Source organism: Monodelphis domestica, chromosome X, assembly GCF_027887165.1.
Source record: "Monodelphis domestica isolate mMonDom1 chromosome X, mMonDom1.pri, whole genome shotgun sequence".
Taxonomy (NCBI): domain Eukaryota; kingdom Metazoa; phylum Chordata; class Mammalia; order Didelphimorphia; family Didelphidae; genus Monodelphis; species Monodelphis domestica.
In genome coordinates this window covers 25,396,524-25,423,568 of record NC_077235.1, presented here as the reverse complement: position 1 = coordinate 25,423,568, position 27,045 = coordinate 25,396,524, and the positions used below count along the sequence as shown (strand labels likewise).

At 39.7% G+C, this 27,045-nt stretch overlaps 1 protein-coding gene across 11 annotated transcripts in view; it reads left to right on the top strand.

Annotated features, from left to right (window-relative positions):
* Positions 1 to 27,045, top strand: part of LOC103106019 (connector enhancer of kinase suppressor of ras 2-like) — a 526,863-nt gene that overhangs the window by 470,663 nt on the left and 29,155 nt on the right. For all 11 annotated transcript variants that reach the window (XM_056808958.1, XM_056808954.1, XM_056808963.1 and 8 more), the window contains one exon: positions 16,221 to 16,292. In XM_056808958.1, the coding sequence (XP_056664936.1) occupies positions 16,221 to 16,292 (72 nt within the window). The remainder of the gene's footprint in view (positions 1 to 16,220; positions 16,293 to 27,045) is intronic.

The window sequence follows — 27,045 nt, the reverse complement described above, 5'->3', positions numbered from 1 at the left end:
GTTTGTACGCAGTAGGGAAGAAGCCAGTAGATAGGGAAAGATTCAAGGTTAGAGAGAATAAGATTGACAGAGGGGGCAATCTAGTGGATAAGATGAGAGGATATGGGATCAAAGGTGCATGTACAGGGGTTTGCATTGGCAAGGAGAAGGACTGTCTTTTCCTTTAAGTCAGGGGTGAAGAAGGAGATAATGAGGGAAAATGTCCAAGTGATATAAGAAGAAGAAAGGGAAAGAGGGAACTCTTGGTGAATGGTTTCTCTTTTTTCCATGAAATATGAAACAAGGCTCTCAGCTGGGAGATAGGATAGGGGAAGGGTGTACCCCTGGGAGGGTTGAGGAAGAATGAAAGTGTTTGGGATAGACACTGCCATTAAGAGGGTGATGAATCAATTAGGGAAGTATAAAAAGATTGTCCTGCCTCAGTGAGAGATCAGTTAAGATTATATAGCATAAGTGACCCAAGAAGCACAGTTTCATAATTATTTTCCAGCTCTACTCAGCTGTATGTGAATAGGAACAAAGGATGCAGATGATGGGAGTAGTTCAAGGCTGAGGACTAGGGGCAAAGGTTAATTTAAGTACGTCCCCTAGGGATTATTATCCCTATTTTACAGATAAAGAAACTGAGGTTCAGAGCAGTTGTATGTGACCATGGGCAAGATATTGCTCTAAGTCTACCGCATTTTCCATGCAGTCTTAACCTTTCCAAGTCATGCATGTATATATACATATAAATATATTCATATGTACATGCACATATGTTCTCTAAAGCCATATTGTTCAGTCATCAGTTTGGTCCCAGATGAAATGAAAATAAACAGAGAGAACCAGACCACAGTTGATTTTCTTTCTAAAGTAACACCTCCCATGTGTGCAGTATGGCCAGTGTTGGGCTCCCCTTCACTAGCAGTCTTCCAACAGAGGGTCCCTGACCATTTGATGGCCATGCAGAGTAGGTGTCTGCTACTTGTTCAGGGATCAGTTGAGCTAGATACTCTCTGAGGATTCTTCCAATTCTGTCATTCTTTGTTCTTGAAACTTGGGGTGGAATGGCCTGGTTCTATACAGATCTATTTAGACCCAATGTTTCCTTCAGTTGGTAAACATAACGCCCTTAACTGGAAAATGCATCACTTGGTTGACTTTGTATTGATGTCAGTTTGGGTGACTTTGGCTTTGGCTCTCTGTAGTTAGCAGGGCTACCATATCTCTTCCTCTACTGTCAGGTTACTTTCAAGGTTAAGGTAGCCTTCAAAGCCATTCCAATTCTTACAGCTTCTATTGGTCAGTCACTTTTCTTTCCATTAAACCTTTGTCATTTGGGGATCAAGAGGAAAAACGTAATCTCTCTTCTATATAACAATCCTTCAAATACTTAAAAGAGAGCTACCATAACCTGCCCATCCCCATCCAAAACTCCTCATCTTTAAACTGGAGTAATCCTAAATTCCCTTCTGTCACTAAATACATTCATGTATATACACATCTAAATACACACACACACACACACACACACATATACACATATTTCTATGAGCCATAACTTTCTGGAAATAAACATAGATAAGCATCATATTTGTTTATAAAGCAAACCTAAAAGGCCTTTTGCAATATCACCTGGTTAAGTCCAAGATGAGGAAAAACTTGACAAATATTTGAACATATTCAATGGGCAGTTGTTTAGCTTAGAAGTATAGTAAAGAAAATGTGTGTTCACTATCTGGAAAGGATCCAGGGCAAGACTGTTGGATTCGTGTATGATCACCTACAGAAAACATGCTAAAAATATGAAATCATGTTAAAAATACTTATTGGTGGAATATTCATTCTCGGGTACACTCACTAGACATAGCAGCTGGCCTCATGATCCCTCATGGACATAATTATAATGGAAGTTACAATGCTGCTCACATCAGTGGAAAGAGGCTTGACTGTGGAGTTGGAGGGCACAGGTTTGAATTCTGCCTCTGCTAGTCACTATTTCTGTGACCTGACGCAGATCCCTTGGCCCTCTGGGCTTCCATTTTCTAATCAGTAAAATTGCCTTGGACTAAGCTTTAAGAAGGATCCTGTGGTCCTAATGGGCATGCTTTTGGTGTGAGATTAGGTGTCGCATTATTCAGTTCTTTGCCTATCCCTACATGTTTTTGACCATATGACAGGCAGAGGGAAGTGCTTGCATCCACTTGGAATGGGAGAGGGGCCAGTCGGATCATTCATTTTACAAAAGAAGCTTATTTGTACTCAAGAGTCCTAGCTTACCTGCCTTAAGCAGTAGTTCACAGAATTGTCAAAGGAATCTGCAATCACCTGAATCCCATATCTGATGGTACACCCTACACCCCACATGTGGTGCTCAAAAATTGCCCCTAGCCCTGAAAGCTTTGGGATTTTGGAAGCCAATTTCTGCCATCTAGTGGATCCCCTCAGATTGCAGTACCATCATACTCATTCCTCCAGGGTTTTTCTTTCTTACCCCATTAGTCTGTGGAAAAGACTAGGTTTGTAGGACTCGGAGCTATAAGGTGTTTTGCTGGTCAGAACCAACACTATCATTTTGCATGTGAGGAAACTGGGATCAAGAGAGAGGAAAAGACTTTGCTAAGGATTCATGAGTAGCAACTGAATCAGGATTTGAATCCAGATCGCTCAATTCCAGATCCCTGACTCCTTCTACCACTCTTGCCTCCTTCCCTTTTACAGTTCCAAGTAATCAGCATATACTGGTTTGGCCTAGCGAATGGTATAATCTCATTTGGACTTTGGTGTATAGCTAAGCCTTCCTCTCTGTTCTAATCAGTGATTCTTCTTGGGGGACAGCTTGACCTATTTGGCGATACTCAAAAATCAAAAACTGCAACCATCTGACATAATATAATCATGGCAGAGAAGTCGAGAAGTCAGACTCCTGCAGCCTGGCTTTGCAGCTAATGAACACTTGACCTTCAACTATCTGTCACTTGTGCATATCTATGTATGTGGCACTTACACATATGTAAATATAGCCAGAATGCACTAGCAATTTGCCCTTTGGGCTTCCTGTATGAAATGGTGGCCTTTGATAGGGAAGAAAACAACTTCGAAAAATTCCTGTGCTGTGACCTCAAGGTCCATTGACTTCAAATCATGTCCGAGGACAAACAAACGCTGGTCTCTTTAAGCTTTTCATCAGTCTGTTTTTCTCAACAGTCTCTAGCCATCCGGTTGTAGTTGAGTGGCATAAAGTACTTTTTCAGGCCCAGAATATTGTTTCCAAATGTATGTAAGGGCTCCTTTGAGAAACTTTTTAGCTGAGGACAAGCGTTCTTAACCTTATCTTATGCCATGGGCACCTTCAGAATGATATTTTTAATGCAAAAAGTGAAATACACAGAATTACCAAGTAAACTACATTAAAGTACATTTATCGGAATAGTAGTAAAAATATCTCATGGACTCTAGGTTAAGAACTCAAAGCTTAAGGGAAAGGGTAATGAACTGGGAGATACAGAAGCTTATTGGTATCTTTAACTGCTCCTAATCCCAGAAATGGCAGCTGTGACACCCCATGTCTGACCATTCCCTCTTTAATCAGGACTTTATGCCATATCTCCTCATTCTCATTGAGAGGCTTAGTGATCAGTTTCAACGTACTCTCCCCCTTCATCTCTACAGAGGTGCTGGAATGCACTACTGGTTCAGACAATTTATTTAACAGATAGTCCCTTGTCTGGCTTCTTGTATGCTCTGGAAAATTCATTTCCCCCAATTCCTCATATCATCTTGAAGAGTACCTTCAATATTCATGTCTTTCTCTACCCAGAATCCTCTGTGACGAGCCATATCTATCATTTTGCAACAACGTTATATCTCTTACTAAAATGGTGCACGTTTTAGCTTACATCACAAACAGCACAACAGATATAAAGCCAAACTCTGTCCACTGAATAATTATTTGAAGCCAAGTTTCTGACCGGTTTTAAAAAACCAGCAACAGGCCTATATTAGAAAACCCTGCTGTAAAGTCATGACTGGAAAAAAAGGGTCCCCAAAGAATGCCCCTAATATTAGGGTATCTAAAATCAAAATCCCAGGTGAATCCCTGCAATGTAGTACCCGCTTCCTAGGCACTCACCACTTGTATGCAGACACCCCAGGAAAGTTACCCAGTGTTCACCCACTCTAAACCATAGCTCACAAGCCCACACTCCTGTATTTACTTCTGTGGGGCAGCCAGATAACACAGCTCAAAATAAAGACCTCTGAAGAAACAATGAAAAATATACCAAGAGAAAGCATTCCCTCATAAACCTAGGCCACACTCTTCCACAGTCGTGTACCAAGCAGAAGGAAGAATGGACACACTATGCGATATGCATGGAGGGGCACAAATATAGAGTACATGTGGCCAGGGTCCACATAAGTACCACATGTAGCACACATGGGGTATATGCATGGAGGAACAACTTCCCCCTCTGCCCCCCCACCCGCCAGTGCTAAAGGGCTGTTGATGTCTCCCCAGGCTTCCTCCCCACTGTGTGTTGCTCTCTCAGATAGGCTTCATTCCTTCTTGACGTTACATCTGGTCAGGTCTCTTGCAGCTCCCTATCTTTTCCTCTGGACGTTGCACATTTCTTCTCCTTTCTGCCTCTTGCTGCAACCATTTCCTGGTTCTTCGTGAAAACTCTTAGCCAAAGTGCTGCTGCTTCCTCTCTGGAGGAGGAGGAGGAGGAAGAGCCTGTGCCATGTTTCTTTTGAGGAAAACACTCGAAGCAGGTTTTCTTTCTTACAGCACTGTGGTTCTGTCAGCTTCCACAGCTTGTGGTCTTTTTAGCATATAGAAGAGCCAGTCAAAGACTCAGTAAACATTGAGAAAGCACCTGCTAGGCTAGATCATCCCTACCCTCAAGGAACTTACCCTGAACTCATTTTCCTGTTTAATTTCTCTTTCAAAACTACTTCCTTCCTCAACTCTTATCAGCAATGCGGGGTTCTGAGGTCATCCCAAGGGACTCATGCTGGAAAGAAGGAACTGTTGGAGTTGGATTGCAGATCAAAGCAGCCCATTCTTTGCTTTCATTTCCCACATCAGTTTATGGTATGTGTGATGTGGATCTTTTGTCACAGCGTGAGGAATATGGAAATATGTATTTCATGACAGCACTGATGTAGCCTATAGGAGACAGGGGCGGAGAGGGGAGGGAGAGAATGTGAAGCGCAACATGTCAGATAACATTCCTCAAAGATTGCTTCTATATGTAATTGGGAAAAAATTCAAGTTAAAAAAATAACCACCTTCTTCTACTAGCAGGACCTACGCCCTTATTCCAAAGCTCGAGCAGATTTAGGGTTCTGGGGTCTTTATGACGGCCAAAATGCATTTACCTCCCTCACCACCTCCAATTATTTCAGATGCGGTTTTTCTACAAACTGCAAAGGGCTGTATGAGGCTGATGCACTGTCATTTTTTTCAAATCCCCCCAAGACCTTTGGGTCTCACATGTAAATGATGAGAGAGACACAGAGAGAGAGAGAGAGACAGACAGAGAGAGACAGAGAGAGACAGAGAGAAAGACAGAGAGAGAGAAAGACAGAGAGAAACAGAGAGACAGAGACAGAGAGAGAGACAGAAAGAGAGACAGAAAGAGAGACAGAGAGGAACAACAACACAGCCACAAAGAGCCATGTGATGTGAGACAGATCCATGGCAATCCACCTCAATCCTTGGTTCCCCCTTCCTGCCTTTATTATGTATATGTGAGCAAAAGCAAGGCTCTCAGGCCTTGAGCCACTCTACAGTGGCCTAGTTTCTAATGTAGAATGTATAAATCCTGACCCTCATTCTCATATTTTGTTCTTTGGAAGATCCATGGTGCCAATGTAAAATCTGCTGAATTCTCTGGAGTGTTAAATATATTACAGTTCCCCTTTGCCAGTGGAAAAACAACCCGAGTTGCTTTAACTTACCACTGAGAGATAACTGTCCACCTCTGACAACAGGTCATTCTTCATAAATACCAGCTAGTTAGGATTATTCCTTGGTTCTTTTTTTGTCACTTTCATCATACCATTTATTAGAATGTCTCAGGAAGAAAAATCTCTTGTTGGCCTTATATATTTTAGTGTTTTAGGACATTTAAAATGAGCAAACTCTTAAAAAGGGACAGCTCTCATAAGGGTAGATACTGAAACATTGACAGGGGAGGTAGGGGGAAAGCATGCTCACTTTGAGTTTGCTTTTTAAAATCAATAAAAATGCAAGTCTTTAATGTAAAATACTGAAGCATTAGCGTTTGGGGAAATAAATGTGCATATACTTCAAAGGGTTACTTTTCCCCCATTTTAACAATAGCAAAAGTAAATAGGTTTAAACTAAGAATGGTGAGTGCTGTGTGTCTAATGGATAGCTTTGAACCATTGTGGCTTGGAATACATGAAGAGAAAATTACAGAGTAGTAAAGGTTAGCTGATGTTGATGAAGCAAAAGCCATTTTCCCCAAAGTTGGGAAATTATGGAAGAGAATGTTTATGTGCTGAACGAGCACCCTGGAAGCTGGTTTGTTTAAGACAATAGTGCCTAATTGTACATTAGCACAGAAGAGGGCCTTTTGGGTAGGAGCAAACTGCAAAAGTATTTATAATGAGATTGCGTTGCACTGTACTTTCTCGAGATCCTGAGGGCCTTACATCTTCTTCAGTGTTCAGTTGTATTCATTTCCAAAAACAGAGCTGGCAAATGAATTAACAGGACAATAGGTTAGTGAGTTATTCTCTCCCAAATGAATCACGTGTACACAGGCAGATGTATTGCCATAATGATAAGTCATTTTGCTGGAGAGAGTTAGTCAGCTAGCCTCTCATCTGACCAGGGCAAGCCAAAATCCAATATCAAGTTATTTTCCTGTAGCCAAAATACAATCTCTAATCATGAAAACCCACAATAGAGAAAATAAATGTGAAGAGTTTTCTACCATGAATAGCAGTCATAGAATTTGAAAGGACAATCTTTGATTTCCCCAAAGATGAAATAGGGAATTATGTTATCTGGAATTAGACAGTGACCTGGGACGATTTTCTTTAGGTACATAGAAAGGTTGTCTGAATATCTGCCCGTCATTTCAGAACAGAAAAGGACTAAGATATCCTAGCAGATGCGCGCCACGAAGCTGGGCTGGTAACTGATTCTGAAATTGAAAAAAATGACAGCTCATCTAGATAAGTGCTAGAGATAACCACCTAGACTGTTGGAGACGTAGGAAGGCAGCCTCCAAAGCCTAGACTGAGAGCCTTGTCCATCTGAAGAAGGATGCGATATATGGCCAGACACAGATTGGCCGAGGAGGCACTGAGGCCAAAGACCTGGGTAGTGTCAGAAGTGACCATCTTGTCTTGTGGCTTTTCTTTCTTTACTTAGAAAACATGATTAAAACTCTGTGCAGACCTCAAATTTGAGATGATGTCTGGCATATTGGAAATGGGATTGAATACTACTGAGATAAGGAAGATTCCTAGACTGAAAATACAAACAGATTCAAGAAAGGTTTATGGAGAAATTTCCAATTGGAAGGACCCTCAGAAGCCATTAGAGCCAACTTAAAAGCAAGTCCCCTTTACAAATGTGTCCCTGACAAGTGATCGTCTAGCCTTTGCTTGAGGGTAGATAGTTCTCATCATTTCAAAGTTCTTCCTTATATCAAGTTATCAATTCACCCCTCTGCAACTCCCATCTGCTGACCATCCTTCTGTTCACTAGGGCTAACTAGGGCAAGACTAATGCCATGAAAGCCCTCCAGATACTCGAAGCTAGCTGTTGTGTGTTGTGGAAATTCTCCTCAAAGCCTTCAACATTCTCAAATGGTGCAAAGAAAGACTTCTCTGGTGTTGTTCTCAGATTAGTTCCCCTCCATAGGCAGTCACCAATCACACCTACTTACCATGACTCTCACTAATATTCCCTCTGAATTCTGACAGCATCCGTTTGTCCACATCATCTTTTCTTGGAGTGTTAGCAGCTCCTTATTTCTTTGGCAAAGGGTACCCCCTTGTTCCCATAGATCTTATACAGCTCCAAATGTTTAATGGTTCAGTCTTCCTTTTTTTCACTCTAGGTGACATTCCATCACCTTCCAACCCCTTAACATGAGTCAGAATTCTCCTTTACTTTTTCAGATCCTTCCCACTCCCTCCCCCTTCATTAAAGCCTTCCTTCTGTTTTTGTTTTTGTTTGGGGTTCTTTTTGGCTTTGCAATTTATTTTTATTTTTTTTACCAATTATATGTAATAATGATCGAACTTATAATTATTCCCTAATTATATCATATGGACCGCTGATGATTGTTTTCCCTTTAAAAATGCTGCGAGATCTCAGACTTAGAGTGCTAAAGGGCCATAATGATTATTCAATATACTCCTCTTCTTAGATAAAACTAGGGCCATAAGAGTTCAAGTGGATAAATTGGCCCACGGTCACCAAGATTGTGTGTGGCAGAGTTAGAATGTGAACCCTGTCTTCTGACTTCAGATCCAAAAAATTTTCATCAGAGTCATATGGAAGTAGCTAATCAATGAATCAAAAAACCACCTACTATGTTCCAAACAGTATAGCCTAGTATATAGAAAGGTGGTTTTGGAAGGCCTGAGTTCAAATCCTACCTTTGCTAGAGAATGTCTGTGTGATACTAGGCAAGTCATTTAATTTTTCAAATTCAGAGGAGGTTCCATTTGCATTGGTAGAAGTGGGTTTCCTTATACGGAATTTCCCATGCCAGTGAAATCTGTAGTTTGGGTTTGCACAGGCACTGTGGAAATACAGAAGTGAGGCAGTCTTTTATAAGTAAAGAAATACAATATATGTTTGTAAAAAAAAACATTCACAGTGATGCCCTCATATCAGTGGCACTAATAATGGGGAATTGGGGAAAAGCTTCCAAGAATTGGCATTTGAGGGGAGCCCTAAAGGGTGGCAGGGGTTCTAAGAGGTAGAATGAGGTGGGAGAACATTCCAGGCATGAGGAACAGCTGGCAAAGGCCTAGAAAGGAGACGTGGAGGGACATATATGGAGAGCAAACAGTTGGTCAAGTTGATGGGAGTTTAGAGTATACATGGGGTGGGGGGGGTGATTCGCCAAGAAGGAAAGGTTTTTAATGTCAGAGGAGTTTGCATTTTCTCCAAAGCCAGTGGTTTCATGAGCAGAGAAGTCACGTGATCAGACCTGTGGTTTAAAATTCTCCTTTTGACTGCTTTGTGGGGGCTAAATTGAAGAGTGGAGACATTAGATGTTGGGCAGCCAGTTGGGAGACTATTGCAATAAGCTAGCAGAGGTGATAAAGATCTGGACCAGTGTGGTAGCTGTGTGAATAGAGAGAAGAAGGATCTTTATTCCCATTAATCACACTGCTATTCTCTTCTCCCATTTACATTTATATTCGTCCTATTCTGCCAGTTGCTTAGCTAAGTGCTGGCTGGACTTAAAAGCAGTATTTTCTGAATTCATGCCTTGTTTCCCTCTCTCTCTCCATACGGCCTCCCCCGTCCTCCCACCTGCATTCCATGGGCAGGGGGGAAATGGCAGCAGCGCAGAACAGCTTAGGGGACGACTGTGAGGCCCTCCCTCCCTCCTCAGAAGTGAGCTAGGCAGGGTAGGGGTGGCAGTGATTGGCACTAGTCTAGGCTGCGTGGGGGACGGATGCAGCAAAGCTTCCAGCACAGGTAGCTGCTCCTGATGCTCGGAGGAGGAGGAGGAGGAGGAGGAGGAGGAGGAGGAGGAGGAGGAGGAGGAGGAGGAGGAGGAGGAGGAGGAGGAGGGGGAGGCTGAGCCCTTTTCCCAGAGCATGCAGGTTTGGGACAGAGCAGCCCTGGAGAGCCCTGCCTAGCAACCGTTTTATGAGATCTGAGAACTAAAAAGATACACCAGCACAGAAAAGTCTTATGGCAGCCCACCTTTGGCCAAAGGAGCTGTGGAAATAATAACCCAAATCAAGCCAGTATTCTTCTTCCTACTCAACTGACATAAAGTGTTGTTTGCTGTGGGCGAGTGGTAATAGGCAAGGCTAATGTGAGATGTGTTCTCCCACAAAGAATGCATTAAACTTGCACCATGGCAGGAGCACTGCTCAGTTCAAAAGAAAAAAGAGGGATTGCCTTGAGATGTGTGCATACATTTCCACTGTGCCCACCTGCTCCTCCTCTGACACGGAAACCACCCAAATCCCTTGGACATGGGAGCTTTGGTGGGGAGGGCTGTCTTGCTTATCGGTTCTTTTTTAGAAATTAGAAACCATGAAGAAAGTGCATCGGAGCATGGGCATTTACATGTAAAATTCCTGTTAATGCTAATGAGAATTAAGTGTATGAATCCTCCATGTGCTAGTGGGAGGCTTGACACCTAGAGGACATGAGTGGAGAACGGGTTGCATTCATGTATACCTTCCATTAATCACAAAGAAGAATTAAACGAGTGACTTGAGGGAGGAAAGACTCAAGTGAATAGTAATCAACAAAGAAAGCAAAGATTTTTTTTTACTTTGTGGTTTATGATAATTTTAAATTATCTCTGAAATGCATAAACACTGGTAGGATACTATGCCCCTCTGTAATATATACCACAGAATTTATAAACTCCAAATGAACCATTGATTCAGCTTTTTTTTTCATTTGACTAAGAACATCTGTGGGATAAATCTAAGCTCAGCTGCTTACATCTGTCTACATACAAACTAGTTTAATTGAATTGAGTTGTTTAAAAAGTCTAATGAAAAGTTACTTGGTAGTTGTTCATTTTTCCTACCTGGCATGTAACTGACTTGGCTATTTTTTCACCTTTCAAATGGTAGTTTCAGGCTCAGGCAGATGTAACCTATTTTTGTTTGAGTTTTGTCCCATCTCTACTACTGTTACCACTTGTGTGACTGGGAGCAAATCATTTCTGTATAGGACTCGGCTTAGAAAGGCAGTGTGATACAGTGGAGATGGCATCCTCCATGGAGCCCTTGAACTTAAACCATAGAAAACTGAGTTTAAATTCCAGCTTTGCCATTCAGTACCTATGTGACCTTGGGCAAATGGCAGAATCACTCTGGGCCACAATGACACAATGACCCCATCTGAAAAATGAAGACATTGGACTTTAGGCCCACTAAGGTTCCTTTCCATTTTGGACCAAACTATATGATCTTTTTTATTTGAAAAGACTATTAAAGCATTAAATGACTCGTTATGCATAGAGAAATAGTTAAATGGTTCAAATGTCATGGTTTCTGACATAAAAAAGAGCTAATCCAAAAGACTAACTCCAAACATGAATTGTAGTACCATTCTGGTAGCTTGAATATCAAAGGAGTTCAGGAAGATGGATTTTCATTTCCCATGAGAAACAGCTGCTTAAAACTGGACATAGTCTAGCAACTGTGAATCACTTGGAGGATTGAGGAAATGTCTTGGGAAGACAGATATGCAGATGATAGGCAGCCTATAAAATTAGGCATCAATTCAATGAATTTTATTTAAATTATTCTTTAAAATAATCATTGTGCTATGTGCAACTGTAGATGTCTACAGATGAAGTGGGTCAAAACCTAGCCAACACAATGCCATACTTCATATTTTAAAGAAACCCATATATTCAGTTCCTGGTCTATGAAAAAATATTAGACTAGTAGTGAGAATGGGAACTCAACATTTTTAAGCCCAAAATGATCATCTGCCCCTCCAATTCTCCAAAGCATTTCTTCTTCCTGCTTTCCTATCTCAGAAAAGGCCACCAACATTCTCTTTGTCCCCTACTCAAAATCTCTAGGTGGCCATCTTTGCCCACTGCCCTTCCTTCATTGTTCATCTTCCTTCAGTCATCAAAACCTGTTGGTTCTCCTACCACAGTATCTTTTACATTGTTCCTCTACTTGGCAATCCCAATACCACCACAATGGTTCAACTCCACTTCCCCCTCAGCCCTACTATGACTTAGCTGTCTCTCTACCTCCATAACTTTTTCTGAGCCTTGCTACACACCATTCCATAGTAATGGTCAATAGAGCAACTCTCCTCATGCGAGTTCCTGCTCAGAAACCTTGACTTTCTCCTCATTGCCCACAGGATGGACTTGAAGCTTCTCAGCTGGGCATTAAAGATTTTTTAAAATCCTCTCCTTAATCTACCTTCACAGCTTTCTCTCTCCTTCCTTATATATATATAAGGAAGGAGAGAGAAAGCTGTGAATATATATATATATATATATATATATATATATATATATATATATATATATATATATATTGAATTACAGTTGGGTTGGGTTAATTCTCCCTACTCAATTTTACATTTCTTGAAGGCAAGAACTTGTATATGCATCTTTATGTTCCCTGTGGTTCATACCTAGGTGTGCATTGTGCATTGTGCATTGACCATAGTAGGTGGTAGAGAAGCATTTGCTAAACTGAAAGGTTAGGGAGAATGCAAACAATCTAACATCTCTGCCCCCAAGAAAGTTCCTCCTTAAAAGGTGTGGAGAACAGCCTCTTCACTTGATTGGCTCAAAGGCCTAAAGGCTTGGAGTGTTGACAGCATGTTCGGTCCTCCTGAGCACAAAACAATCCTGAGGAGCTCCAAGTACTCATTGAGGCTTGACTGGTAGATCACCAGGAGCAGCTCAGAAACTGGAGCTTCCTGCAAGCTCAATCCATTGGAGGGGTGCTCAGTACCTCTTCTCATTCACTATCCTTTTACTAAAGCTCAGAAAAATCTCTTTGTTAACTATTCAACGCCCTATAAGGGTCTCATTTTGACTCATTATCAAACCTATACCTGAGTCAAAATTGGCCTAGAATAGGGATACTTGACCTGATCCCGAGGAATCTGGAGTCCACACAGGGAGACAAGTCATTCACTGCATATGTATAAAAAGCTCTAAGGGAGGCAGCACAACACACATTGCCAATTAGTAGCTCATCTAACAAATAAATACTCTTGCCATAGAAATGTAATTGATGTTTCTTGTCCTAAAAGTTCCAGAAAATAACTTTGATTATATTAAACTCAAGAGGTTTTGCATAGACAAAACCAGTGCAACAAAGATTAGAAGAAAAGGAGAAAGCTGAGGGAAAGTTGTACAGCAAGTATCTCTGATAAAGGCCTCATTTCTCAAATATATAGAGAATTGAGTTAAATTTATAAGAACACAAGTCATTCCCCAATTGATAAATGGTCAAGGGATATGAATAGGCAGTTTTTAGATGAAGAAATCAAAGCTATATGTAATTGCATGAAAAAATGCTCTAAATCATTCTTGATTAGGGAAATGTCAATTAAAACAACTGATATTCTACTGTACATGTATCAGAGTGGCTAACATGACAGAAAAGGGAAATTATAAATACTGGAGGGGTTGCAGAAAAATCAGGACACAAATGAACTTTTGGTGGAGTTGTAAACTGATCCAGCCACTCTAGAGAACAATGTGGAACTATGCCCAAAGGGATATTTTTTAAAAACTGTGCATATCCTTTGACCCAGCAATACCCTATTAGGTCTGCATCCCAAAGAGATCAAAGGGAAAGGGGAAAGAACCTGTTTGAACAAAAACATTTGTAGCTGCTCTTTTTGTGACAGCAAAGAATTAGAACCTGAAGGTATGCCCATCAAGTGGGGAATGGCTGAATGAATTGTGGTATATGATTATAATGGAATATTACTGTGATATAAGAAATGATTGAAAAGATGATTTAAAACCTGAACAGATCTATATGAACTGATGCAAAGTTAAGTGAGTAGAAACAAAACACTATAAACAATAAAAGCAATATTACATGATGGACATTTAAAAATGACTTAGCTATTGATAGCAATACAGTGATCCAAGAAAATCCTCAAGGATTTGTGATAAAAACCATCATTTGCCTCCAGAGAAACAGCTGATAGAATCTGAATGCAGATGGAGACATACTGTATTTCACTCTATTTCTTCACTTTTCTTTCTTTTGTTTGAGTTCTCTTTCACAAAATGGCCAGTATGGAAAGATGTGTACACTATTACACACTTAAAATGTGTATCAGAGTGCTTGCCTTCTCTGGAAGGAGGAAGGGGAGGGGAAAAAGGAGAGTGCGAATTTGGCTCAAACTTTTTTTAAAAAACAAAGGCTAAGATTGTTTTTTCATGTAGATGAGGTAAGAAAATAACTTTTTTAAAAAAGTAAGATTCCATAAAAGTGTTCAAGAATACTTAATTTGGTGAAGTAAGATGAAGAAGCCCAAGGATTAACTTAAATCCAAACCAATGAATTGAGAACTTCCCCCTCTTTTCTCCTGGCCCACAGTTGATGTTTTTGAGTAGTATTTGCCACCTCAAACAGCGAATGCAGAGGGCAGATGGAAACAGGGCTCTCTATCTCGAACTATCCAATCATCAATTCTAATTAAAATTTCCCCAGTGCTTCCTGGGAAGTGAACAGGTGTATTTTAAATTATCTTAGCCTTTTCTTGGCACTTTTACTTGTATACAACTATAAAAATAATCACATTCAAACCCCACGTGGTGATTTGAAAGCTGAAATTTACTAAATGATATTTAGGAGACCAGAAGGGCCCAATTTATGAACAAAAAATGGAGTAGCTTTTTGATATAGTTGGACTATCCCTATCATCTTGTATTCTTGACAATGGCTGAAATAAGGTACAACACAGACAAATCATACTTGGTCATGTATGGCTCTGAGACAGTGAAGCCTTGTGATTTTCCCTGGACATCAATCTTGAGTTAGTGATCCACCAATGGACCCAAGGCCATTGGAGCTACCTGTAGTTTCAGATATCCCCCACTTTCATTTCAAACCATAAGAAACCATCAAAATTCTTTAACTATTTTATGTAGAGGGCTTACATGAAAAACTTTGAGAGAATTCCAGCTTAGGACATTATGCGTTGGCTACCAGTATTCTTTATTACCACTTTTACTGAACACATGACAATATGTCTTTTCTGTTGAGTGGAATTTTCCATTGGAAACATACTGGGCTTTATTTGTTAATGCCTAGGTCTCAGTAATAGTAAGATTTCTTAAGCTGGGATCCATGAACTTGTTCTTTTTAATATTTTTATCGTTATATTCAATATGACTGGTTTCTTTTGTAATGCTTGGTATTTAATTGTATGCATCTGAAAACATTTTTCTGAGAAGGGGCTCATAGGCTTCATCAGACTGCCCCAGGGATCTATGACAGTATTCTTGCTCCTTTACCTCCTTCAGATAATTATGAAGTGGTTTGATTAATTAATTAATGTATGCTACAGGATGGAGGTCACACTAGGAGCAGTATCAAAGACAGATCATTTGTAGAATTCTTTCTAACAAAAGTAATGAAATTCTGTGACCTCTGCAATATTGAGAAAGCAGAAAATAATTGTTCTTAATTCATTTGATCCTTGGTTCTCTAAGGCTGATTCTTTGCTCCAGTGTCCCAGTCTCATAGCTCCTATAGCCCAAGGTCATATTTACAGTGGTGGGAATAGAATGCCACAACCCTGTTTCCATTGCACATGGAGGAGCAATGTCTTCTTCCATATTGCTTAGAGCCCACAACGTTGGCTGTGAGGAGCTTGGAAAGCTAAAAAAATGGTCTGGGGATTCTGTCACAGTGTAAACATGGTATAGTAACCAAAAAAGTCAATGAATAGGATTTTGGATTGAATAATGTTTAGAACATGAGTTCTTAAACTTTGTGTCATGGATGCCTTTGGCCATCTGGTGAAGTCTTGGAATCATGTTTTTAAATACATAAAATAAATTGCATCAGATTAAAAAGGAAATCAATTACATTTAAATATTTTTTAAGTTCATAGAATCCAGGTTAAAAAAGACCCTGTGTCTAAAAAAGAGAAAAGTGGTAAGTTCCACAGTTCTGCTTCCTGATCAGACTGTGCCTGGAGTCTTGTGTTTAGTACTACCTGCCACCTTTTAGAAAGAACATTAGCAACCTAGAATACCTGGTGAAGAAGGTGACTGGAATGGTGGTAAGGGCCCTAAGACCATGATGTGCAGGGATTGACCACCTGAACAAAGTGGAAAGAAGAAGACTCAAAAGACATTATTTTCTTCCAGTTGAACCCCATTGCCTAGCCTTTACTGCTCTTCTGCCTTAGAACTAGAACACAGTATTGAGTCTAAGATGGAAGGTAAGGGATTTTTTAAAACTAGAAATAAAGGAAATCCTTTGAAAGGAGAGTTGAACTGTTCTTTCTATCTTTCTTTCAGTGCTTTCAAAGCTTCTCACCCTAAAGTCAAGAGTTTCTACTTTGCATCTGACTGCCTGGATGAAATGAATCAGTAAGTAATTTCTTTTCTATGTCTAATTGTATTAGCAATGTCGGAGCCTCTCAGGGCAACAGGAAAGGCCAATTTCATCTCAACTAGGAGTGTAAAAGTTGGCTTTAATGCCTACTCTCACACCCAAATGTGCCTTTCTTTCTTCCATGGCCTTGTCAGGTCCAGAGATCTGACCCTCTGGTGTTCTCATTCACCAGCAAGATGGGAACACAGGATTGTGTGCTTTATGGTTTGCTCTTCTTGCCTCAGAGAAGAAGAGTTAAATTATTATCTTGATTCATGCATGTTCATGGGCACATTTGTTTTCAATAATATTTTATCTATCTACTTACCTTTAGACACAGAAGACAAGAGGGAGGGAAAAGAAGAGTCATTGGGGGAAAGACTTTCTGAATTTATGACTGTTTCAGTATCTCTAGCTAGTTGTTTTTATGTTCAAGGCCTGAACTCCAGGGGCAATTGGGTACTTTTTGTAAATTTTATATTGTTTCTGCAATTGTAAATGGAAATGAAAATTGCATATCTTTTGAAATTTGCGTCCATGTGCATTGTGCCTCATATCAAGGATTAGGTCATTTTCTACTGACCCCCAGAGCACTGCTTTCATTGTGCACCCCAGGATATATAAGGCAAAAATAGGGGCAACTTGGAGCCCTCATGAGAGCTCCCATTGCCGATATTCTTCAGGCACTGGGCCCAAATTGACATCTCAGAATATGGGAAGGACATGGCGTTCCATATTTGAGTTCCCTACATTTCTTTGCCGGTCCCATGACAGGTTGGTCCTAACTGCCTTGGTTTAGGTATATACTCCAGTGAGTGATCAATCTACCCAGCCAAGTGATTTTCCTGCAAACCGAAATTGCTTTGCAAAATGAACACATACATGCCACTGGGTTCATTTTACAAGAGTGACTTGCATTCTAAGGAATTCATTAATAATAAAATTACCAAACATGTCTCCTATTTGTCCGGGTCACTCTACTGCCCACCCTTTGACTAGAGGGTCCTTCTACAGATTCACTTCATAACTAATCAACCTGCCAGGCCCTCAGAACTGTAGGTTTAGTCTATGAAATGCAGTTCCCAGTATGCTGGCTACTTAGGCATCAGTGCAATTTGACTTTAATGGAAACTTTCCATGTAAATGAAGTATGCAACATAAGACATTAATTCCAATTAGGGAAAGCAGCAGGTTATTAATATTTTAAGGCATGTTGCCTAATGGCATCAGCAAAGCTTGGCTGTAACAGGCTCCTTATGTTTGGGTTTAATATTGATAGGAAAACATGAAGCAACATCTCATTGGAAAAGGAAAATTGCTTAAATTTGTTTTCAACCTGCCAGAAGGAAGGGTTGTTCTTCCCTCAGTGAGTTTAATTGTGTTGGATTAAATCCTGTCACGTTGCCGGTGTCTAATATTTATGCCTATGAGACCCAAGCGCAATGACATGCTTATTCTCCTGAGAACAGCTAACTTCTTTGTCAACACCATTAACTAATAAGGTGGGATAAAGAAAGAAAGCAGAGTGGGTATTGAAAAACTCTTTGGAGTGTCCAGAAGGACAGTCCTGTGTGTGACCTGACACAAGAAGCCCTTTCTGCTGATACATTTTCAGGCTATGTCTATGTTTTTAAGCTGAAGGACAATGACTCTCAAACATCCATTTATGTTAATAAGGGAATCAGCCATGTGCTCAACACCAGATATGGGAGCAGATAAGAGCATTTATACAAAGGAAAAAGAAAATTGTCCATTTCTTTGCCTCTGATGCCCCCAACCTGATGCCGTACCTGAAAACACTGTTGGCAAGCGCACATATGATCAGTGACTGCTGCCAAGCAGAAAAAGAAATAAATACTATATTAAGCTACAAACAGCTTCAGTCATTAAATAGATTCGTAGTAGAGGGATTTGAGGTTGAGAGTCATCTCCATGCTATGCTTCCCCAGCACCCACCTCTGAACTAGAACCCGGGCTCCTATCTCTAGACTCTAGGCTATAATTGTTGAGCAGTCTGCTCATGTTTCCCAGACCCAGGCTCATTGTATCATCTCCTGGATCTCACTATACTTTGCCATTTGTGTTCCATCTCTACCTCTGACCTCTGACTCATGCTTCCACTCCAGAGACCATGGGCTCTAATTGTTGAGCATCATGCTTTTCTTACCTAGGCTTAGACCCACCACGCCACTGCTTAGACCTCTATGTTGTGCTCTTTGTGCTCTGGTCTCTACCTCTGCCCCAGAATGCCAGATCCCTTCCTTGGAACCATGTTGTCTGATTAGTGAACTTTCATGTTATTTTACCTAGATCCCAATATACACCACCACTTTGGGCCATGACTATGCTCTGTATGCTGCCTCCAATTCAGAATCCTAAGTGCCCTTCCTTGGAAAATAAGGCTCAAATTGGGCACCATTCACTTTATTTTATTCAAATTTGAACTTATCATCTCACTTCCTTGCCGTCCCTGTGCCTGCCAAGCTGCTTGTGCTTCAACTTCCACCTCTTAGAGCTTAGGTTCTCATTCCTAGAACATCAAACTCTTATTGAGCATTTCTATTTCTTTCCTGGACCTAGAATCATTGAATCACTTACCAGTCATCTATCTGCTATGCTGCCTATTTTCCAGAGTATACTCCTAACTCTTAACCCAGGCTCCTTCCCTAGGACTCTGAGCTCTGCTTTTTGAGCTGGTACCACAACTTGCTATCCCTAGGTCTCCAGCACCCATTCCTATTCATCTCTATACCAATAATAGAAAAGCTATGACCACAGCATTTTCTAACATTATCTCTATACAAATTACAGTGGGGGGGGGTCTGGCTGAACCATGCCAAGGTCAAAAGAATAAGGTGGATGTTTTGAGAAAGGGTTTTTTCCCCTTCACTTCTCCAAATGGTGAATGCACACTCATCTTAACATTGGCCATTCATTTTTCAACAGACCAGATGAGATGATTCATTCAGTGAAGATTGATAGAATCCAAGAATTTTGATTCTTGCTTTCTTCATCTTCTCTGAAAACCCAAATACTGTTTTGTCTCGCTCTTATTGTCAGATAAATATTGGAGCTATCCTATGATAAATATTGGCTGATTATATTTGAATTGGTAAATGTAAAATAAGAACTCAGAATTATTTTCATAAATCTCTATTAGTAATGAAATATAATTAATAGACTTATAATTATGTTCTCTTAGATTTTTCTCAGGAAAATTGTCATTTCAGCTAAATTATTTCATTAGGCGAATAAAATGAGCTTGGAATATTTCAGTACTGCAATTATGCTGAATGTTTTTACATATGGATCGCATCCAGCTGACCTATGTACGAGTCCCAGCTCCACCATTTGCTAACCATGTGATCTAGTGCATGCCATTCACATTCTCTCTGCTTCAATTTTCTCATCCTTCTCAATGGAATTGTGCAGATCTGATGAAATAATGCCCATAAAATATTTCGTGTCTGTAAATATGGGAATGGATATGTGGGAAATGTTAAGTAGTATGTATGTCATGTATATAAGGAAAGTATTCTTAATATTACTATTATTATTATCATCAGGTTGGAAGCAGGGTAATCAATCTTTCAACCGCTGCAACTATTAATAATGAAAACCACCTACAATATAAGAGGGCTGCCATCTACATCTGTAGAGGGAGTTCACAGGCCATCAAAATCATAAATGACAAATACTCAAAGCAATATTATCTTTTATGCTTGTGAGTAATTTGAAAGTGAAAATGACTGCTCATTTTGGAAAGAACTTAGTAATAATTGATGAGTCAAAAATTGTATTGAATGAAAAGGTTATTTTTCTTTGAAAAAACAGTTTATCCTCAGTATCAAAATGTCCAGTTAAGAAAATTCAATTTCATATAGAGTTGTGATATATTAATATTCAAAAGAAAGGGACCAGGAAAACATGTGTAATTGTTACCTGAAGAGCAAAATATGACCAACACAATTCCAATTTAAGCATAATTTGAATGTGAATTTAAGGCAACCATTCTAAGAAATGTATTTATCTTTACCACCCATCACTTTAATATATAAGAAGCCTAAAACATTGATAGATTGTGTATATAACCCAGAGTTGGCAAGAAATTCAAACCTAACTTCAGATTAAAACTCTTTTATGATGCTAATCCCTCCCTATATTGTATGTGAGTTTTCTCTGACAATGTTTTAAAAATAATATACAGTGGAAGTTTTAATGGAATACTGTGATTTTGCTGTTTAGAGATGCTTTTTTAATTCATATCACTAGGAAATCTAAACAAATAGGATGTCCCCCAAAGCAACAAAAGCTTAAGGCAAAAAGGGGGGATGTCCAATGAGTTGACAGGGTTATAGTTTAAAAGAACGTTTCTCATTATTTTTGTAAAAAAGATACAGAGAGAACATGAATTATCATGGTTAACTTGTCAACTGTTAAGCTGTCGAGAGTATCTTCTATTTGGCTGATAAATCTAGGTGGACACTGCATGAAACAAAATCACAGGAATCATGGTTGTCTCAATGATCCAGCCAGAGAAAATATCTAGACTTTATTCTGTGAGTGAATTTACTTCTTATTCTAATAACTGTAGCAAACATGATTGCTGGAGCACTGACTGCTAGGAAGGATTTGAAACATATGAATTGATGAGTTTGTTAAGCAAAGTCATTTAACCTTCTTATTTTCAGTCTGGAATATCAACCATAATTTTCTTCTCAGGAAAACAAAAATGAAGTGGTTGGATGACACAGGTACAAGCTTTAAATTATTCTCACCCATGACCATGCTTATCCAAGCAGTTGTTCTGGACAAAATGAACTCAGAGAACACTTGGTATAGGTCCTTGTAGAAATCTGGGAAGACACTCAGGAAGAATTTTTTAAGCTTTGCTTTTCAGATATAATAATATGGTAACAATGATATAATGATATGGCAACAATGATAAAACTTGAGATATAGTCTGAAATTATTCAAATATTTAACTCGGAGAATGACCGAAATGTAAAAGAGACCACTATGGAAGCCCAGAGTACAAAGCCGTTTGAAGGCCTTCTGGAGATAGCCTCATAAAGAGAGAAATTAAGACCCAACTCTGAGAATTGGTCTTTCGTGGCCAAATGAAACTAATATGAAAGTTGTCAATCTCATAAACCATAAAGAATCGAATCAGCTTAAAAATTCTAATCCAATCCAATTTCTTTTTTTCAGTCTGTGTTTTCTGAGACCAAATCAGTCATTTTAGTTAAATCATTTCAACTAAAAAATGGTCACTCCAGTTGTTTACTGAACTGACCATTCAATTCAATCAAAATCATTGAACCAATTCTTCATATAGACAGCTTTGGTTGAAGTTTTAAACAAGGAGCTGCTTTTAGGTGACATATTCAGTTTATCTGAATCATTTTATAGCTCTTTAAGTATTGCCTGACTTCCTCTTTCCTGACATCCTTGACACTGAATTAGTCGACCATGTTTGATAGAATCTATTGAATATGCCATACTTCTCTCCATAAATTTAATTAGATGACATCTGCAACAGCATAACTCATTTTTCCCAACTCGTTCCTTTGGATGTGAAATGTTCTCTCGCCAATTCTGTGACATGGCATACTAAACTAATGTTAGTGAGGTGTACGTCTTGAAGTGTCCATTTAAATGAGAATTATGCCAACTCTATTGCCACTAAGAGAATTCTTAATTAACCTGATGATACTGTCAATAATAACATCTGTGTGGTCTTAGAAATGAGCCATTTAAGCATTGCTTCCTTCTCAGCTTGTTTCAAGTTATTGGAGATTCAGACTGTTCTCTGAGGAGGCCAAAAGAGAATTCAAGAACTCCCTCAGGCACCCTAAGGCCCACAGTTTCATTGCTTCAGTGAGATGTTGATAAGCAAGCCCTTCTATGCCAGTAATTGTAATGAAGAGTATTGCTCATTCTAAAAGTGCCTGTTTTTTCTTGACTTATTGCATGTTTCCTTGGATCTTAAGGGAAAGGACATTTCCAAATGTTTTCATTAAATGGCATATGGGACACTGGAAAGAGAGAGTGTATTTCCATCTGCTCCCCATTCATGTGGCAACCTTAAATCTTTCCTTCTAGAAGTAAAGTTGCTAAAACCTGACTCTGACATATTAATCCTATTTATGAGAAAGGGTCAGTTCTTATGTAGAATGACAAAAGCTCACCTGACCAATATCAGAAAATAATTACTTCTATAGTGTACCCCCAAAGTAGTCATCCTTTCTTTGTTTGAAGGCCTCCAGTGAGAGAACCAGCTAGCTCTAGGGACCATTTCTTTTGAGAACAGTGCTAATTGTTTGGAAACTTTTCCTTATATTAGTCTTAACTTTACTTCAGGGTGAGCAAAACCAAAAGTTTAGTGCTTTCAAATCTCAAAGGAAATATTTTAAAAGCTAATAATGAGACTCCAAGTTGTCCTGATTAAGGATGGATTTAATGACTGCCAACAAGGATTAACTGTATTACTCTAGGCAAGTCATGTAACCTATATGCCTCAGTTTCCTCAACTGAAAAATGGGGATCCTAATAGCACTTACCTCCCCGGGTGGTTGTGAGGATCAAATGAGATCATATTCATAAAGTGCTTGGCACCTAGTAGGTGCTTCATAAATGCTTCTTCCCTCTCCTTCCTCTGTCTCTCCCTCAGAGGTATAGATGGCACCATTCAGCATTGACTTTAGCCAGCTGGGGAGCTAATGACATTGTTTTTTCTAGTAGGTACATTGTGATCTTCCTAGGAAAATCCTATAAAATTCTTGCAATAGCTTCACAGTTCTTTCTTTACTTGCTCTATCCTTAGTCAGGCCTCTCTGGCCAACATCAACAGAAGATAATTAATGACAGTACCAGCCAGTCCTGGACTTTTGATTTGGGATGTGCACACAAGAAGTAGCAAGTGTCCCCCTATCAATATGTGGGCCACCAATTACTCTGCCATTTTAAGGTAAAAGGTGGTTACTAAGACAAAAGTGTTGAAAAGGAAGAGATTGCGAAAAACAGGAAGAACAATGAAATCTAACATTTGGAGTTGTGTATGTATTCCCTAGGCAGGTGAGATCTCCAGACACATAACACACATGCTTGCCGTGTGCAGAACATCTGTATAAGTATCTCACTTCTTCCGGTGATTCCTGTCAAAGGCAGCAATAATATTGTGTTAGAAAAAGGGGCCTACCAGGTTCCCAGTGTAACTTTTTGACAGTTAACATATAGCCTTTGTCAGGATTTGATAGACTCAACCTTTCCCTCAGGGCATCACCACATGTTCCCTGGAGATCCCAGGCTTTCTCTAATATTAAGAACATCCGTATTCCAATAAACCTTATAGGAAAGAGAAATATGAACAATTTGATCTGGAACTGGAAAGGCACGAATGTCACTAAGAGCAGAAATCTGACCACTGAAAAATCATTGAGTAACAGCAGGACAGTATTTCATTTTGATGTGCTCTGTTCTGTATTTATTTAGGAAATAGAGGAAATGTCAGGCACTGAGTTCAGAGACAAGGGAGAGGAAGAAGAGTGAGTGAGCAAGAGAGAGAGAAAGAGAGAGAAAGGGAATGAGAGAGAGAAAGAGACAGAGAGAGACAGACAGAGAGGGAGAGGGAGAAATGGAGAGGAAGAGAGAGAGAGACATCAGGTCAGCCAAGGTCCTTCTTCTATGATCTCTAATTATTCCCACCAGCAGCTGGGGCCTTGCTTTTTCTTTATGACCCAGAAGATGCAAAACTCTCATAAAAGAATCTTTTGGAGGTATACATACATATATATTATATATATACACACATATACTATACTCTGTGTCTCAGGCACAATTTCATCAGAAATAGTTTGATTAATTTAACATTATTCTAAATCCAATCAATCCAAGCAGTGACAGTCCCCCTTTCTCCCAAGCCCTCAGACATCTCTCTAACTATAAGGCACCTAGAATAAGGAAAAAGGTCACAATCTAGTAAAATACACTTTGGGGTTAACAGTCATTTAATCAGCTCCTTCTTTTGTCAGCTCAAGGCCTCTCCCTTGGCTGACCAGAGAGATCTGAAGTAATCAAAAAGGCCTCCTCCCTTGAATCAATACCCCAGTCCCTTCAGAATGTGGCAAGAGGGCACTTTGCTTAGTCCTAACTCCAAAGGAAAAACTGTTCTTACTCCCCTGATCTCTTCTTCTTGTTTCCTCATGCCTTTTCAGCCTCCCTTGCTGTAAGGAGAGCAGAGCTATTCTGAGTTTGGTTACCAGCACTTACCCCATTTCCCTAGGGCCTTAGCTTATGTTATTCACCTTTAACACCCTTGTCTATGAGAAAGGGGGGTAGCGTGGGAAACGACTTGAAATTGGATAAATATTTCTCTGTTTTCTGTTGAACTACACATGGGGAGTTTTTAATATCTTTCACAAGCTTTCTGCCAGCATTTTGCAGGGTTTCCTTTCTGTATATTCATCTTTTAAACATGGAACCTATTTTTCCTTTTAGAAAAGAATTCTATAATACTGGAGAATTTTCTTCTACCTCTTTTCTTTGCCAGAGTGAATGAAGAGGTTAAAGTGGCTGAAACCAAGGAAAGGGATTATCCATTACATCCTTTCTCATCTCTCTTAACTTTGTATGAATCAAACCTTTCTCTTTTTTCCTATTGTGGTAAAAGGAAAAGACTCCAGGTAATGTGTCTTTAAAATTTAAAGCACTCTACCTCTCATTTTTCTCTCTTCCCTCTATATCTCTCTCTTCCTTCTAACTCTCTCGTCCCTCTTATTGAATGTGGGTCTAATTTAGGATAACTTCCTTAAGGACTGGGACTGTATCTGTCTGGGTGCTCTGTATGCTGCCGACTGCCTTGTGGACACTGAATAGGTATTAAAGAAGCCAGCCTAGGCTTTAAGTGGAAAGACCAGTCAAATATTCCTCAGTGATGTGCCACAGGGAGATATCAGCTTGCAAATAGGTAATGGACTTTTCCTCCCACATGAGATTCTGGGCCTTGTAATTACCTGATGCTCCTGAACACTTCTTTCCTGAGCCCTAGCTCTATGAAAATGTGTTCCTAGCCTCCGATTATGGGGGAGTGGGGTTTGAGGAATACTGCAAAACCAGAGAGAACCTTAGACTTAAGAGAGCCTGGGAAAACAGCCAAATTATACAACCCAAGTCAAGATTGAGACTCAGCAATCAGGGTACAGCCTCCTGGTATTAATCATTTTGCACATGCCACATTAATTGAAAAATTGCATCATATTAATGTTTTCTACAGTCCTTCAGAAGCCATCTCTAAAGCCGTGAAATCATTTTAACCTAGGCCACAAATGGACAAATCCCACCAATAGGCACATTTTGTGCTCCAACACAGATTCCATTAAAACAAAGATATGTATATGAAGAAAGCACTGAGGCAAAATAGGCAGAGTCTTGGACACTGCTTTGCAGTGCATTGGGATTTTATTTTATGTTTAATGTCAATTTTATTGATACTAAATTAATAATAGCTACTCTCTGGCAAGTATAAAGCTCTTTAAAACACCACTTAATTGCCAATTACCCATCTTCTTAAATGTGTAAATAAAAGAGACTTCTCCCAACCCTATATACATTAGAACTTATCTCTGTTCTGCCTCTTCCTCATAAACCAACCTATTCACGTTCTGAACTGTTCTCTCTGGCTCCCATGAATGATGTGTTGTCCTTTACATCGAAAGATTTCCCAGCTGACTCTCAATCAGGAGGACGTGTGCTTCGAGTTGTGTTTCTAGTAGCCAGAATGAAATTGGGCTGGGCTTTGCTTATTACGCTCTAGCTCTGGTCCCTCTAGGTGAAGCAGCAGGCCACCTGAATTAGAAATCATCAGAATTTTACCCTAAACATATTTAGAACACTGGATCGCTTCCTTGAACACCATTCTTTTTTGTGAATTGTGCTTTCCACTCCTCTTTCAGTAGCTCTGGCCCAGTGGTTGAAATGCTGGGCCTAGAATGAGGAAGACTCAAGTTCAAATCCTGTCTGAGATACTTCCTGTGTGACCCTGGGCAAGTCAGTTAAGCTCTGACTACCTCAGGTGCCTCAACTGTAAAACAGGGATAATAATGGTACTCACTTCACAGGATTGTTGTAAAGATCAAAGGAGATAACATTGTAAAAGGTGCTTAGCAGAGTACCACAAAGTAGGTGCTTGTTTCCTTCCCTTTTAGAGGCAGCTAGGTACCACAATGAATAGAATACTAGGCCTGGAGACAAGAAGACCTGAGTTCAAATCCAGACCCAGATATTTAGAAGCTGTGTCACTTTGGGTAAATCACTTAACTTCTGTTCCCCTCACTTTCCTTGACCATGAAACAGGGATCACAACAGCAACTACCTCTCAGTGTTGTTGAGGATCAAATGAGGTAATAGTAGGCACTATATAAACACTTAATCCCTTCCCTTGTTTTCCTTCCCTCTATATTCTATGGCCTTCATACTTTCAGAAATGTATATAGGATGACTGCCAAAAAAGACTGATTTTCCTTCTTATCATACCCATGGTTTTAGAGATGGTTTCAGGCAGAATAGCTGTTAGAAGACCAAGTTCTACCTTTGTGGAATCACACCTCACTCCCCAAGTGAAGGAGAACAATGTTCCTCCCAGATTATTTCTGGCCGGAACAACTAACTAGTGTACTTAATGAGACAAGTGTCCCATATTTTGAGTCTGTTAAAATTATCTGTTTCTTTAAGTAAGTGAGGTATTTCTTT